Raw genomic sequence first — 16,258 nt, 5'->3', positions numbered from 1 at the left:
TCGTAGTTTGAGTCATAGATGATTTTGTGTTCACCTTTGGATAAGATATACAGGAGGTTCTTATTTATTGACCTAAGTGCATAGTAGTAAATCATACCGAAGATTGCGATTTGCTTTGTTTTGAAGGTAAATTAAGTTAAGTATGTTTCCATTACTTTTATCAATTAAAATGTAATTGAGTCTATGAAATGTTTCTATACGTCTCTAATTCTATTCAATAGATAATTCTTTCTATTGAACCACAACTCTTCCTTTTTATCCTCGTTATCCTCATTATCCTCATTATTATTCTCTCCATCATCAACATCACCATCTTCATAAACTTCCATTACATTAGGCAAAAGTCGATCAATTTGCAGTTTGGATTTAGCATCAAACCATTCGTTCATTGATAACAAATACCACAATGCCGACGTTCTAAATTTCGTCAACCCCATTGATGATTTAGTTGATGGAAGTTTGAGTTTATTAGCATACATTCCTTCTTCAAGTGGTTCCTCGTCGGCTGCTTTATTGTCTAAATTAGTAATGTATTTTCCTGAGGTGATGAAGTACCGACCACTATTATATCCCAATCTTTCTAAGAAGAGGGCCTTGATTACTGAGTAGGTTGTATTTGTCATCGATGTATCAAAGTCGACGATTAATTTATGCAAGTATTTTTCAATTATATCAAACCACCATATTGATTGTTGATAAGTTTGACACATTAGTAAAAGTAACTCAACAACAATGATAAAACTTGCAAGGCTATACGTTTTCAAATTCAATCGAGATTTAAATGTGTATGATAGATTATCCATGTAGGGCTCTATAATATCATGCTTGATTCGACGTAATGTGTTTTTATCCGGCGGAGTAGTGGAGTTTGTAGTATGTTGTAATAATAGTGAAACAATGCACATTTCCTGTGTCGATGCAACATAAAGCCATGCTCGTTCGTTACTATAATCTTTGCGTACAATATCATAAGTTGAATATGCATACTTGAAATCTTTAAGCATTAATGACCAATCTGCGAGTTTTCTCGTCATTTGTTCAGGTGATGATTTATAGTATTGATTTTCACGATGGTTGAATGAAGGATGTGAAGAGCCCGTAGATGTAGTCGATGTTGACGAAAGCAAGTTTGAATCACTATTGTTGAATAGTTTCCGAGATGCTGAAAAGAATCTCCCTGTTATTGACTTTTTGGGTTGTAACACTTGGTCATCCCAGATTCGTAATTTATTCTGCATATGTGGTATTAGATACTTGTTGATAAAGGTATTTACTCCAAACTTTATAGATGTATCAATGGAAATAGGCATCGTGAAAGTGGAACTTGCCTCTTTAAGTGAAAGTCGTTGTAAATGTTCTTCAATTGTGCAATTTTCAACTAACGATAACGACACTTGTTCTTCATCCCCGGAATCCGACTTTATAGCAAGTAAAGTTGATTCAATGTTCAACTTCAGCCTGATACTATGTTGAAATCCTGATAATTCAGTAGGTTTGTACTTTGCTGAATCAAAAACCACAAACACATGCATTAATAAATCATCAATTTGAAAATATTTGGGGAAATTGTAGTTTCTAAACTCAACAATTAATTTGCGTAAATCATCTATTGTATCATTCTCATAATCAATAACAAACACTTGTGCCACTGGATGATTAAAGGTTTCAAATGCCGTTGGTCTGTTTGACGTAATGACTTTGTCAAAAAAAGTCAAGTACAAATCTTTATTATTAGTTTTATCTTTGGCAGCATACCGCAAATATTGTTCTAAAGAAGATATGCTAAATAATTGTTCCAATTGTGGAACTTCATGCAATATAGAGCTTGGTGTATTTCCCAATGATCCGCTAGACGATGAATCCGGGTCTCTGCTAGAAGCACTAACACCATCGTGACTCCTCCTTTGCTGTTGTTGGGCAGTTGCCACCGATAGTATTTCTGGCATTGTGGATTCAAATCTAATTGGGAAATAATCATGACTCTTTGTTATGAGTTGAGTGTTGGTGATTTTAAATTGTTGATTAGGAATGAAATACTTAATATTATTACCAAATGGTTTGAAAACTTGTAAAGTTGATATCGAATCATTGCGATTTAATACTGATTGAAAGAATAAATCAACATTATGTGTAGATTGTAGGGAAACCAATGGAGAAAACGAGTGATATAGTAGATGTTGTTTGGATACAAGTGGATCCAAGCCTTTTGAATAGTCCATTAATTCTATATTGGTGAAGGATGAAAGATGAAAGGTGAAAGATGAAAGATGGTGTAAGATTGTAGGATGACTATTATAATGGAATTTGTATGGAATTAAGAGCGATCAGATAATTTTCTGTTGTAACAATAGCTTTGTTTAAGAATAATTGATGTCATATTTTCTGTGATCAAAAACAAGTACGACACTGATTTTACGACATTAGATTTGAACTTTCAATGCCAAAAGAAGCTATTCACCATTACACAGGAAGGTGTCTTTGTATGTAGATTCAAGCCGTTCTGTGCTGAATACATCCTCAAGCAATAGTAAGCTTCTCTTTCTTCTTTTGAACGCTATAACACACGATTCCATTATGGGCCCTTCTTTGGTATACAAATATTCTTTATGATATAACTTCCATAAGCATAAGAAGAGATGGGACGGATGAACTACTTTCATAAACACATACGGCTGGAACACCATAACAAATGTCTCATTATCTTCATACCCCTGAACCCATTGTAATTAGTTTTAAAGTAATGAATTTGAATGTACAACACTACCAGATATTGTACATAAATAAATAAACACTGACACGAAAGTTGGAAAATCTCAATAAAGAAACAAACACAAAGAGATGCGTATTCTTCTTCTTCTATTTTGTAATAAAAAAATATTACTATAATTAATTAGACGATTAACAACAAATATACACACTCAACCAAACCAACTGCAAAGCAAGTAGAGATCTGCAAAAAGGAAAGTAGTAATAAATGAGGGGAGACGAGGGGGGGAGCTAGCAATGGGCTGTGCGTTTTCAGTAGAGCAAATGAAAGTATTGTATTAATATTATTTACATACAGAATCCTGTTTAATGTCAAAAGCCTGCGTCTTCCTGCTGATCAACCGGACCTGTGCAAAACTGGGAAAGCCAAGGTCTTTACAGAGGAAGCTTAATTGATCAACACTTCTCTTTCTTGCTTATTATTAACTTATCTATAAAACAAAGTATTATCCTAACACTATATAGTGTCTGAGTATTTTTGTACTGTTGTTTAACTGATTGTCGTGAATGTACAATTTATGACATTAAAATATTCAATGGTCAAATTTAATACACGACACCAAAAATCTATCATGTTTCTGTACTCTATTTGTTTCGTATGAACAGAAAATGTAAACACGGCACTTAACAACAGACATTAAAACCAAAGTTTCAGACAGACACAAAACACACGTAAACAAAATAAATACATGCACACATAATGCGTACATACATACACATTAACAAATTACAACACTAAACCAGACACAACAGAAGAAAACAAAAAGGAGAAATTGTTTCAAATGGGAAGGAAGAAAAAAATTGAAGTGACATTTTTACAACAACACACTTTTTCTTTAACCAACCATAGGCCAAAAAGAAGACCTTTACCCATTTTAGTAGCTTCAATCATCATCGCTAGAAAGCTTACTATCCAATCGTTTACTTATTTACCACGTATTCCCTTGTTTTTCACTTCGTTTACATTTTATAACCACGTCAAAAATCAGAAGAGACCAATTTTTTTTTTGTTTTTTTCTTCGTCTACTTCAACATTGATCTGATATCAAATCACCGGATCCAACAAACCACTAACTAATACTACACACATACATATTTATGACATGTTTGGATATAGCAATACACTTCTACAGACGTTACTACTACTACTACTATTACTACTACTAAATTGTCTGGCAGTGTTAGGAGAAACAAGCTCACTTTTTCAAAATGTTAGTCAGCCGCAGCTTGATTATAGTTCTATTGGAGATCGAATAGGTTTCTTTGGATCGTTTTCAGCTGTTAGCTTCTATAGCTACAAGGGGATATCTGATGAAGTCAGTTTACCATCAATTGAGGACCCACCAGACAATTCACTTAAAAAACGAGACAATTCATCATCATCCACAACATCTACTTCGAACAGTCTTTATGTTCAAGATTCAAAAAGTAATTTCAACTCAAAATATGCTGACCTTAATGGTTCAATCAATCAACTATATAGGCTATCAGATGATACTGTTATACTCAATGGTGATTTCACTACATTTAATGGTAAACAAGTGAAAAGCCCTTTGATATACAACATCACTTCAAATTCAACAACCGATATAATAACCGACGATGACAAGGTCGATGGACATGTCAATACCATATTCATTGATAATGATCTTGTGTACCTAGGCGGTAATTTCACCTACAACAGCACTGCTGGAGCAGCAATTTATAATATAACATCAAAAAAGCTTTCTTCTACTTTGTTTCAAGGATTTGGTGACAATGCAGTCATAAATTCCATTTCCAAGCTAGCAGACAAAGATGACAAGGCATTAGGATCGATTTTGTTTGGTGGTTCATTCAACACTTTGGGTTTATCGGATCTACTATTGCACAACATGACAACAAACTCAACGCGTCATCATAATGAAACAAACTCAACAATTGTCAATGCTGAACAGCAGATATCACTAAGACATGGTCTGTTTACCGCTGTCAATGCTCAAGACGATAGTGAAAACTCACTTGTCATTTGTCCATCAGAAGATAATGTATGGCAGGCACAACCAAGTTCAGGAGCAGAATGGAAAGTTGAACTTCCCGATGAAATGAAGGGGATTACACCTACTAAAGCAAGAATATATATACCAGAAAGCAACAATGGAATCAAGTTGTTTAGAATATATTCTTTTCCAAACAATGGTATTATGAATCTTACTTATATTGATCCTGAAACAAATGAGTTGAGTACTTGTGACGCTTGGTGTCCATTGGTTGCATTTGACCAGTTGAATGATTATGTTGAAAACAATATTGATAATGCTACTGAGCTAAATCGAGACGATGTCTTTGTTGATGAAGAGGATGGAACGTATTTCAGATACTATGACCCCAGTACTAAAACCAAGAATCTTGGATATGGATCAAATTTTCAAGAGTTTGCCTTTATTGATTCTGTTAGTTTTGATTCAATTGGATTGACTATTATAGACTGGTATGGCGAACAAGGTGCATTTTCAGGGTTTGAACTATACCAAAATTCGATTCAAGTGTTTGGAAACAATACATTGAATGAGCCCAATTGTGGTAATGATTTTGGACAAGATAATAATAACTACGCCGAGATTATCTCTGGTGATTTCCAATCTGTCAAGAGTATTTCATCTGTTGTTACAAACACTGATTATATGGTGAGTTATGACACATCAGCAAAGATAGCATTGTATCCAAATATATCATACTCAGGAGATTATTCCATTATAATGACCACTCCAGGTTGTGCTGCTGATAATTCATGTTCACAGAGAGTCATTGTTAATGTTACCGTAATTGGTGATGATGACGACATATTGTCCTCGAATTTGATTTACCAAAATAACGAGAATGTAAAATTTGACTATTTATACCTGGGTCATTTGAACAGTTCTGATGGGAGCTCAAATAGGATTGAAGTTCTGTTCCATGAGGCAATTACCTCAGGTGCTGAAAGTCCATTCATGGTTATTGACAAAGTAGTAGCAAACATTGTTTCATTGGATCTGTATTATGATCGTAATAATACTAATCACACAAGAAGCTCATTGAGGTCAAATTTGACTCGAATTGAATTGAATGGATTATTTGAATATTCATTGGCTAATTTCTCAAACTTTGACGAAAACTTGGTTCATTACAAGATAAACAACAAGACATACTTGAGTCCCAACAACACCTACATTGGTAATTCATCTATCAACTTGTTGAGTAGTCGACTTTCAAATAGTTCTGTTCTTGATGAAATTAATTTCCATGATGAATCATTGTTCATCCTTGGTCAATTTGAATCAAACAGTAATAATTTAACCTTGTCGAATAATAACTTGATCACTTTGAATGTGTCATCTTACAACACCACATCAAATGAATCAAACATTGATTTGCCAACGACATTGAGAAAAAGAGATACGCATAATTTCAAAGGTGCGACATTCAATAATTCTATATCAAAGACATTTACTCTCGACAACGGTTTGCTAGTACTTGGACAATTCAGTATATCTGATGCTACAATCAAAGATCTTTCCAACAAGAATGATTCGGTTTCACTGGCTAATAACTTCGCCATATTATCGACGGACGACCAGTGGTATGGGTTTGGAAATGACTACGAGAATGCTGAATTTGATCAATTTGCTGATTTTACTCTCGATGGAGTCGAATACTATGTATTCTCAGCACAAGGTTCAATATTCAAAACATGGGATAACACCAATTTCGAATGGTCAAGTCGTCAATTCAACCTTACTCAAGCAGTATCTCTCACGTCACTGTTGCAAGTTCTTGGAGGCTCCGGATTTAGTGTCATGGATTTCTACTCTAATGATCAAGCATATATCAAAAGTGCCAATTTCTCCAAATTTGGGATTGATATATCGTCCAGTGATAACAGTTATATTTCAAGTTCATTTTACGTGAATGATTCAATCAGTGTCATTGGTGGGAAATTTAACTCTAGCGATGTGGAAAATGTGGGGATCATCAATAATAAGAATCCATCAAATAGTATTCAACCATTACAAGGTGACATATTATGGGAAGATGATACCATGATTCAGTCCTTGTATGCTGATAGCAATGGTGAGTATTTGTTTGTTGGTATGAATTCATCTGTATCGATTAATGATCAAGATGTCACTGGTCTTGTTATTTATGATTTGAAAAATGATACTTTTGCATCATTCCAGCCGGCAGCACTTTCAAACAGTAATGGGAACCCCATCAGTGTCAACTCAATAGTGTTGTATGATGATGGTAAGAAGTTACTTGTTGGTGGAGATTTCGATACTGCTGGATCATTGAGCTGTCAGTCATTATGTGTTTATGATATTGCCAATACGAGATGGCTTGATCCGCAAAACGACAATACAGACCTGACTGCCACGATTGATGGCGTTGTTACTGACATGAAGTTCTACACGTCGAGTAGAGTACTCATTTCGGGGAGAAATTTGACCCTAAACAATAACAATGTTGTTTTTCTCACATACAATTTCAAAGGTGGATCATTTGATACTGAATCATCATTGAATTCATTGAACAAAACTGTTAATCGATTTATCCTTAATGATCGGTCAAATAGTGATCTGAGTGGTAGAATGATTGCTATGGGAGATGATTTCATTTACGGATTCGATGGATCGAAGTGGTCAAATATAGATAATGAAATTGATTATACTGACTCCAATCACGCTGTTTTTCATGACTTGAAATTGTTGACTTTATCCAAATCATCATCATATAACGGAGACTTATTTGACAAGAGTAAAATCTTACTTGTTGCTGGAACTTATTCACTCAAGGATTACGGTCCCATCAATATGGCGTTATACAATGGTACATCATGGATCCCATATGTGTACACGACATCACCCCATTCATACTCAACCATTGGAGACGTTAAAACCATACTTATAGACGATTACTATCGTCTTCAATCATCTGACGATTTGAAAAATTTGCATAATTATTTATCTAGGGGGAAAGTTGTTGGTATTTCATTAGCTTGTGCTTTGGGCTCTACTTCGTTGTTTGGATTATTGTATTTGATTCCATATCTTGCATTGTTGAAGAACCGAAAGGGATATGTACGAAGAATTCATGAGCAGGATATGATTGATAGTGTAAATCCGGAGGATTTATTACACGAGATTGATTTACAACGGGAAAAGTAGGGATTCAGTTGCTTTTGGTTATATTCTTTTAATTTTGTATATTACTTTATTTGAAATATATGCGGCGTTTTATGACTATGAATTTAGTGGAATTGTAACAGTTTGAATATATATTTTATTACAATTGTACAGGTGACATCTCTACTTACTTCGAACCAGATTCATCATCACCTTTCGACGATACTCTATCATCAATATCATCTTCATCTTCAATATCAAAAAGCCTCTCATTATCCGAAGCCTTTGACTTCTTATCATGATCATCATCACCACCTTCCTCGCTTCTACTACCATTGGCACCAATATCAACATTCGACCCAAGATCCTCCAAATCATCATCATATACAAAATCATCAGTAAAAACATCACGATCATATTGCTCCTGACTTAATCTTGCCCCCTGCGCCAATTCTTCATCGACATTATCATCAAAATCACCAAACAAATCATCATCTTCATCAGGAATAGAAACATAATTTCTAGCACCCGGGTTACGTCTAAATACAACATTTCCAATTTTTTCCAAAACCATTCGATCAACTTTTTGCACTGTTTTAAAAGTGGCAAAAATGACAGCAGCAGTATAGACCCCACCTTTCACAATTTTATTGACAACGGCATCAACTTGATTATTTTCAATTGGGTTAAACCCATCGTCGAAATCTTGATCATTTAATCGAATTTGTCCTAATCTTTCAAACCCACCATTACGTCTAACTCCACGATCATAAACAAACCAAGTGGCTCCAATGAATACGATTAACGGGATCAAAATGACGAAAAATAATTTGCTGCCTTTGACCTCACGCCCATAAAATTCATTAAATTCTTTTTCTTTCCCTGGACATGCGTGTGGACTATATGTGTCATATTGTTTACCCCCTTCACATGTAGAAAGTGGGATTTTCCTATACCCCGTGCTATCGAAATATTGGAATGCACCAGGTTTACTACACATATCCTTCTTGCGATCATTTGAAGACAAACCAGCAACCAATTTACATGTGTTATCTTTAGTATCTCTGTAATAGTTGTAATCACATTCATAATCACGTCTCGTACATGAACAATTTTTGGTTACTTTATAACCTTCAGTTAAGGGAGCACCACCAATAAAACAATCATGGTGTCCTATTGCACGACGCAAATATTTCGATTCGTGTCCGAAAAGACACTTGTCGGCAGTGTTTGGATGTGATGGTGACCAATATTCATAATCGTCAGAATCTGGATGATCGAGATCTAATTGACATTGACGTTTGTATATGTTTGTGAAATCAATGGAATAAGATAATGTATCTCTTGTATCTTTTGGATGATCAGCGAATATGATAAATTTTCTTGATGTGTCAGTAGGGACGGTTGCGAGGTCAAGTATTTTGACTGGCTTATCGGCAAATTTGTACTCGTTCCAGTTTTTGCCTTCATCTAATGAGTAAAAGAATTTATCTGTTTCACCAACTCCATCAACTAATACCAAAATGGTACCTTGATCACCGTATTCCCATTGATAAACACCCTTCTTCACTTCTCTCCAAGTTACACCGCCATCAGTACTCAAGAAAGTTGAGGCAGAAGCAATATCACTCAAGTACTCTCCAACATTGCCGACCCCAATCAAGAACCCGATTGCTGAACCAGAAGAATAAGTGTCTCTATAATCAGCACGCTCGGTGAATCCATGTAAATGTAAAGCACAATTCTCAAGTGAAGATCCAATACATCCATACTTTTCACCGTTTGAATCAACTGTTGGTGGAACCAAGTAATCCCATTCACTACCGTCATTTCTCGAAATGAGAGTTTGTAATTTCTTAGGTCCCTTTCCGTCTTTATAATTCGAAACAATGTTTGCCAATATAGTACCTTCCAATCCATCAATTCGATCAAAATCAACAAATCCATCTTCATTTCGATTCACGTTATCCAATGCTAAGACAAAGTAAGTACCATTGGAGTTTGATTTCAACAATGAACCATATTCAAATCCATTTTGTGAACTAGTGGTAACATGCATAAAGATTGATCCTGAACTTGAATCCAAAACAGTATAAGCTTGATGGGGTTCAACTTTGAGATCTTTTGGAAAATCAGCATCAGCAAAGATTTTACCATCAACAGTGACTTTAGCCTCAAGTGATCCATCTTTTACAACGGCAGCCACAACATATTTGTCTGAAACAGCATAACCAACAACGTCGTCATAGATCTTCTGGGCACTCTTCAGCCCATCAATGGAGTACAAACTTTTCTTGCCATCACTTTCCATTTTAGTACAAAAGATCAAGTTCTCAACTGGTTTCTTAAAGAAAGGGCCAACATAGTCACAAGAAACAACTTGATCCAAAATGTTTTTAAATGATTCGCCATAGTTGGAAGTCATATATGCTGATGCTTTACAATTGCTATCGCCGCTATCGCAATTTCCACCAAGCCACAAGTACTTAGATGCATCAGTTTTATGGAATGCCACTGTTTTTTTTACAACAGGTACAAACTTGTTTGGCGTCCCGAATTTAAGAAATGTTTCACCCCCATCCTGGGAGTAATAAAGAACATCTGAATCTGAAACAAGAGCAATTTGACCTGGAATCGATCCCGTGTAGAAACCAAGAATTTTATCATGGATTGGTGCTTTTACAAAACTAACACCACCATTGTTCGAAACCCAAACACTTTCCTCGTTGGTTTTCATAACAACATTATCAGCAATATTATTCTCGGTGTTACCAAGATAGGCATACTGTGACAACTTTCCTTCAAAATCACTTGATGTAACCTTTATCTCCTGAGTGTCACCACTTGGACCATCTTTGGGTTTAGAGTAGTCGGCACATTTGAGTTTTTCCTTACTTGCAAAGTCCTCCAATTTTTTGTTTCTCAATTCACATAAATTTCCATTGATTTTTGACTTATCATAAATCTCAAGAATATCTTTTGATTGCGATTCACATAATTTTGAAATCATCCTTGGGTCAGGAACGCATTTGTTGCCACCTTTTCCACTTGGCTTGAATCCTAATGCACATTCAAAATCCTGCTCAATACATTGACATGGCTCTTCATAAACCCGAACATCCTCAAATAATTTATTGACAAAACACTCGGCATCTTGTTTTCTTCTCCTAAATTTTTCCTTGTGACCATAAACGCAAAGACGTACATTATCAGGGATCTGTCTGGCATAAACTTCCTCAAAATCAGAATCTTTACATGTTCTGCCATTGTATGCCTTGGAAAAGTCAACATGGTACAATAACTCTCTATCTTCTCCGTTATGAAAGTTTGGCTTGATACCATGAATTAAAAACTTACGTGACGAGCCATCGACAGTGGTAACGAAATCCAAAATGTAAACTGCATCTTTGATCTCCACTGTTTCCCAATCCTTACCTTGGTTTAATGAGTAATGGAAGTAATTAACCGGGTCAGTTTTCTTCACTCCAGAATAAGGCATTGCTATAATGACATTTCCTTGATCACCAAAGGAAAACACACAAGCTGTTTCCAATGCCAAATCCCAAGAATACCCACCATCACGAGACACAAATGTCTTCATTTCACTAAAATCATGGCTGAGATGTTTTCCCTCTGTTCCCACGCCGACTAAAATCCCTGGTGTAGGTCCTGTGATGAATTTTCCTTTACCACCAAGTTCACTAAATGACCACAAATGTACCGAACACCCATCTTCAAGTTTGCAATCATCACTATTCAGTTTGAGAGGAACCCAATCATCACCGTCATTGTAGGAGTATTTAGTAATCAAATCTTTTGATTTACCACCACCAAAAATTATATCCAAAAGTGACTTTGGTTCGTCTTCTTCACTTTCAACTTGAATATCAGCGAGCCAAGCTCCGTCGATGTTTTCCACTTTCAACACAACATCGCTGGCTATGTTATCAAGAACTTCGGTGAAATGCAACCCCAATGAGTCCGATCTAAACAACTTTGAAGCGCGGGAAAGACCTCTTCCATATGCCATAGTCAGAAGAAATAGGGATGACGGCGACGAGGAATGAAATGACATCACACCGTATTTTAAATCAACTTGTAAATCGGCTTTGAGGAAATCTTTCCCATCTTTGGACACATACATGTCCACTTTTGATTTTTCATTGAACTTGTCGTTTCTCATAACCACGGTCATGAAATTCTCTTCAACCTTGATGTCTATTATTGCTCCATTCCCAGTCTCTGTTAAATCAAACTCCTTTCTATTTTTAAAAAAGTCGTCAGACTTATAAAGACGAGATTTGACAATGTGTTTGTAAGAGTTAAGTTCATTTTCGGAGCAATAAATAGTTTCCGTGTTTGCAATTTCAGATTCCTTAGTAGCTCTTGAGAACCTACAAACGTGAGCATTGATTGGTAATTTCTTGGATGCTGTTTTAAAACCATCTCTTGTGTAGTGAAAGACATGCTCACATTTATGATTGTATTCCTCATCAGGACACTGGTAATTCGACATAAGTATCAAGTTTGGATCGGCAGCATTAAATTCTAACTTCAGTTCTGATGCCATTCCATTACCATCGAACTCGTATACGTCAGATGTGAATTTTGACCAAGACTCACCTTTATCATTTGTCATGTAATGATGTTTGGTCATTGTCAAGATAAATGCTCGGCTTTTAACAAAGGGATCAAAATGAATGCTCACTACGGCCTCTTCAATGCCTTTTACTGGATCAAACAGCTTTCCATCATCAAAGGAGATTAATGCCTTTCTGTCCCTCAAGATCAAAATGTTTGATGAATCATCGAAATACCTTATCAATCTGGAAATGGAGTCGGATTCAGTGACTGATATCTCAGGTGTAAATGCATGTATAATTGAGCACCATGAATATAATATTAGAAGAATGGATGTATACTTCATGACTTTTTTAGCTTTATTCTTTTGCTCGTTAAATAATTCTGGTCCGATGTGTGTCCAAAAGCTAGTCCATCTGAATTTGATAGTAAATGCTTTTTTTTGAATTTTGATAAATCCAAATTGGAGTTGGCTAAAGCCTTGTCAATTTTTTTGACTTCTCGTTGAATGTAATTTGTAAGTAACTGTAACACAAAAAGAGGGAAATGCCAGATCTTTTTATAGAAAGTTTAGATTATCACCAATACTACAAACATTTACTAGAGAATATCAAGAACCAACATAATACTACCACATACAGGCAGATGTATGTCATTCAATTGATGAATCTACATAAATCCCCTGTAATGTACCAATCCTTTTTTAACCTAACCAACGGAATTGTTCCTCACATCACTAAAGCAACGTAGTGAGCACTCTTCTTAATCTTTATGTAGCAGTTCAAATCCAACTCAGTATACTTGTTCAAGTTGAAAGTATAGCTCAATAAACTGTTATTAAACTTTTCCTTGTCTTCTGTTTGAATCTTGAGGATAATTGACTTCGATGACAATTCAGCGGGTATTTCAAATGGCGATGACTCTCCAATCAAGCCATACATTTTATTCAAACTGATCATAATTAAAGTCCTCCATGTTATCAAATCAATGTCAATCTGTTCATATTTTGTCAATTTGGCTTTGTCCTGGTTTATTATCGGATCCGGAAAACTGGAGGAGAGTTAGTACTCGTGTGTACTTTTCATTACTGGTTATACATACATCTCAAGGTTTAAATAGAGCCAGTCTTTATCACCATTATCTTTAGGAAGCTTTTCTGTTCTGTTCTGATCCCGTAGGCTCATTATATCATGTTGTATTAGTCTGTTCAAACACCAAACTTTGAATGGAAATTATATTTTTTTTTGCGGCTCTTCAGACTCTGCTACCAGGCGAATCACCTTTCTTCAGGTTGGAGGAGTGTATTTGAATGAGGATGTCATCACTTGAAGTCTCATCACCTGAACTCACATCACTACATTTTGCTAATTCAATACCCTTGTCTTTGTTTGTTTTACTCAAAGTTGCAACTGGTGGACTGATGGGACTGTTGTACCACGCAGACGACGCATAATGTGGATTGTGCTTCTCCGATGGTGAAGATTTACATTGCACCGAAAGCTCCTGGTCGATGTTAATCACTGGAACCATTACCCCTTGGAAAGGATAATCTGGGTACTGAAACGTCGATGGCAAAGTGCTGGGTATGGATGATATTGGTGGTGACCAGATAGGAGGATACATATCTGGACTTGTTTGCATATTTGAACTCTTGTTATCCAGTTGTAGAAGTATGAAAGCTGAAACGGGTATTATTTTGCCTGATTTGTAATCCCAAGTAACCATTTGAGGGCTTTGTTGTCGCTTGTTCAATTTCCTTTGGCGGGGAAGTAAATCTTTCAATTGAATGTCGTAGTAGTAATCGTGACGCAAGTTCATCAAGTCGTGTAGTTGATATACGAGTTTACCCATACTTTCTGTGATAAAGCTTATGGAATAATGGACTAACAAATTGGTGAAACTAGGTGGCTAGTTTTTGTTATGGAGAGAAATATAAGAAATGCTGAAGTTTTATGCAAAGTGGATGCAAAAACAAACAAGAGTTTTTGACAAATTTGTTATCAATTCTTTGATTAAAAAGAAAATCTTTTTGGGATTGATTTCTCCTCCTGTTTTATCCGTCTAAATCTATCAATAAGCATTAACTGTAAGAAGCTCTATCTGTTCTATTGTAATAATACATAGTATTTACATACTAGATTTCAACTTGTCAAATTGATTCATATTTTCCAACTCGATCAAAATCTTTTGAAAGACATCCTCATAAACACGGTCACCCCACAAGGTATCCATATGCTCGTAGTTGTTGCACAACTCAACCCTTAATTTATCTCTCATCCGGGGGTTATTGTCAACGATTAAAGACTTTGTCTTTTCAATATCGACCAATATGTCCGAGTCTCCATAAAACAAATGCATGGGAACATTCAAGTGGTCAGTTATTGGAAATGGAGTCACTCTATTTCCTATTTCTTTTGATTTACTTGACAAGGAACTCAATTTGGTTAGTCCACACGAACATGTCTCATCAAACATTTGAAACCTGCCAGCTTTGATGATCTGAAACCAGTGTAATAGGGACTTTACCGATGAGTTTGAAAACATATGAGGATATCCCAACTGTTTTTGCTCTTTGCTTATGTTCACCCCTGTCCAGCCAAATAATAAAGTAAGCGATCTATCAACAATTCTTTCATAAAACTTGGCACCAAATGCCGTGGACCAGAATGAAACACTTGGCATTATAGCACGACGACCAAATAAGCTGTATAGGAATGAATTATCAGCTGCTGTTTGGTTGACAATCAATTTGAAAATTGGGTGATTCAAATTCAGTGGTATTATGGCCGGCGATAAACCGATAAATATCTTGATTTTGGAGTTGAGCTCTGGATAGAGACTTAGACTTGCTATCAATTGAGAACAGCCCTGCGAAAACCCAATATATACAATCTCAATAGTATCTGGTGTTTGATAGTTCCCCAATGTTGAAGAGGAGTTCAGAAACGAATTGGGGGTTAAAGAGCCAGTCTCATCAGAAATCAATAACCTTTCGGAGCCCATTCCACTAATCCCGAAAGCACTGGCGCGCTCCTTGTATCTGTACAAATTTTGAATATACTCAATGGTGTCAGGTATATCAAAGTATGAAAATTCATCCAAAGAAAAATCCCAAAATTGGGGATCTGACGCTGATAATTTCAAATGCTTTCTCGAATACTTGTTTCCCCTGTTGTTCCCTAGGTATACTTCATAACCTGCATCAACAAGCAAATAGGGTAGTGTTTTCTCTTTTTTTGACCCGAGAACCCATAGTTCAGAGTTCGTTAACAATCCATGATGCATGTATACAACAGTCTTTGGGTTGTAAGTGTTTGATATAGGGTGATTCTCCTTTTCTAATTTATGTACAACAAGTAAATATCCATCTCTCGTAGTAACCACATGTTCTCTAGCTCTATAACCAGAAGCTGTTACGATTTCGCTGAAATCTTTTGCATCAAGTACCTTGTCCTTAAAACTTGCTCTTTCATTGTGGGTGGGATCCCTTTTGTGTCCCTCACTTTTGTTGAACCCTAGTAGCATCTGAATACATAGTATTGCTACTTTCAAAGCTAATAAGGTGATATTATATACTGTTGAGAATGTGGATATTTCTTTGTGTACTCGCATTGTACAAATTTTGTGAAGTTGGTGTTGCTAAACAAACGAGTGTCTCGGTAATTAAAGCTTCGACCTTTTGTCAAACGAATGTGATTAGATCTCTAAATCTGTCTGAGGCAATTAGTCGACTCTAATTGTTTGCGGTACGAGGGAATACTAAACGA

At 35.9% G+C, this 16,258-nt stretch overlaps 6 protein-coding genes across 6 annotated transcripts; 1 reads left to right on the top strand and 5 right to left on the bottom strand. All coding sequences in view use genetic code 12, as the record gives it.

The window, feature by feature from the left end:
- Positions 1 to 194: 194 nt before the first annotated feature.
- On the bottom strand, positions 195 to 2,219 carry CORT_0D01840 (Gsg1 protein; the record flags this gene model as incomplete). Its single annotated transcript, XM_003869120.1, has 1 exon — positions 195 to 2,219. The coding sequence occupies one exon, from the start codon at positions 2,217 to 2,219 to the stop codon at positions 195 to 197; it is 2,025 nt and encodes a 674-aa protein (XP_003869169.1).
- Positions 2,220 to 3,869: 1,650 nt separating this feature from the next.
- On the top strand, positions 3,870 to 7,952 carry CORT_0D01830 (Rax2 plasma membrane protein; the record flags this gene model as incomplete). The annotated part of the gene is made up of 1 exon (XM_003869119.1): positions 3,870 to 7,952. One exon carries the CDS (start codon positions 3,870 to 3,872, stop codon positions 7,950 to 7,952), a length of 4,083 nt encoding a protein of 1,360 aa, XP_003869168.1.
- A 145-nt stretch (positions 7,953 to 8,097) lies between these two features.
- On the bottom strand, positions 8,098 to 12,837 carry CORT_0D01820 (Pep1 protein; the record flags this gene model as incomplete). The annotated part of the gene is made up of 1 exon (XM_003869118.1): positions 8,098 to 12,837. One exon carries the CDS (start codon positions 12,835 to 12,837, stop codon positions 8,098 to 8,100), a length of 4,740 nt encoding a protein of 1,579 aa, XP_003869167.1.
- A 382-nt stretch (positions 12,838 to 13,219) lies between these two features.
- Positions 13,220 to 13,675, bottom strand: CORT_0D01810 (hypothetical protein; the record flags this gene model as incomplete). The annotated part of the gene is made up of 2 exons (XM_003869117.1): positions 13,220 to 13,541; positions 13,593 to 13,675. The coding sequence occupies 2 exons, from the start codon at positions 13,673 to 13,675 to the stop codon at positions 13,220 to 13,222; spliced, it is 405 nt and encodes a 134-aa protein (XP_003869166.1).
- Positions 13,676 to 13,745: 70 nt separating this feature from the next.
- On the bottom strand, positions 13,746 to 14,342 carry CORT_0D01800 (hypothetical protein; the record flags this gene model as incomplete). Its single annotated transcript, XM_003869116.1, has 1 exon — positions 13,746 to 14,342. The coding sequence occupies one exon, from the start codon at positions 14,340 to 14,342 to the stop codon at positions 13,746 to 13,748; it is 597 nt and encodes a 198-aa protein (XP_003869165.1).
- A 276-nt stretch (positions 14,343 to 14,618) lies between these two features.
- Positions 14,619 to 16,103, bottom strand: CORT_0D01790 (hypothetical protein; the record flags this gene model as incomplete). The annotated part of the gene is made up of 1 exon (XM_003869115.1): positions 14,619 to 16,103. The coding sequence occupies one exon, from the start codon at positions 16,101 to 16,103 to the stop codon at positions 14,619 to 14,621; it is 1,485 nt and encodes a 494-aa protein (XP_003869164.1).
- Between the last annotated feature and the right edge of the window lie 155 nt (positions 16,104 to 16,258).

Source organism: Candida orthopsilosis (assembly GCF_000315875.1).
Source record: "Candida orthopsilosis Co 90-125, chromosome 4 draft sequence".
Classification (NCBI taxonomy): Eukaryota; Fungi; Ascomycota; class Pichiomycetes; order Serinales; family Debaryomycetaceae; genus Lodderomyces; species Lodderomyces orthopsilosis.
The sequence above is the reverse complement of the archived record's forward strand: the minus strand, read 5'-3'. Positions and strand labels throughout refer to the sequence as shown.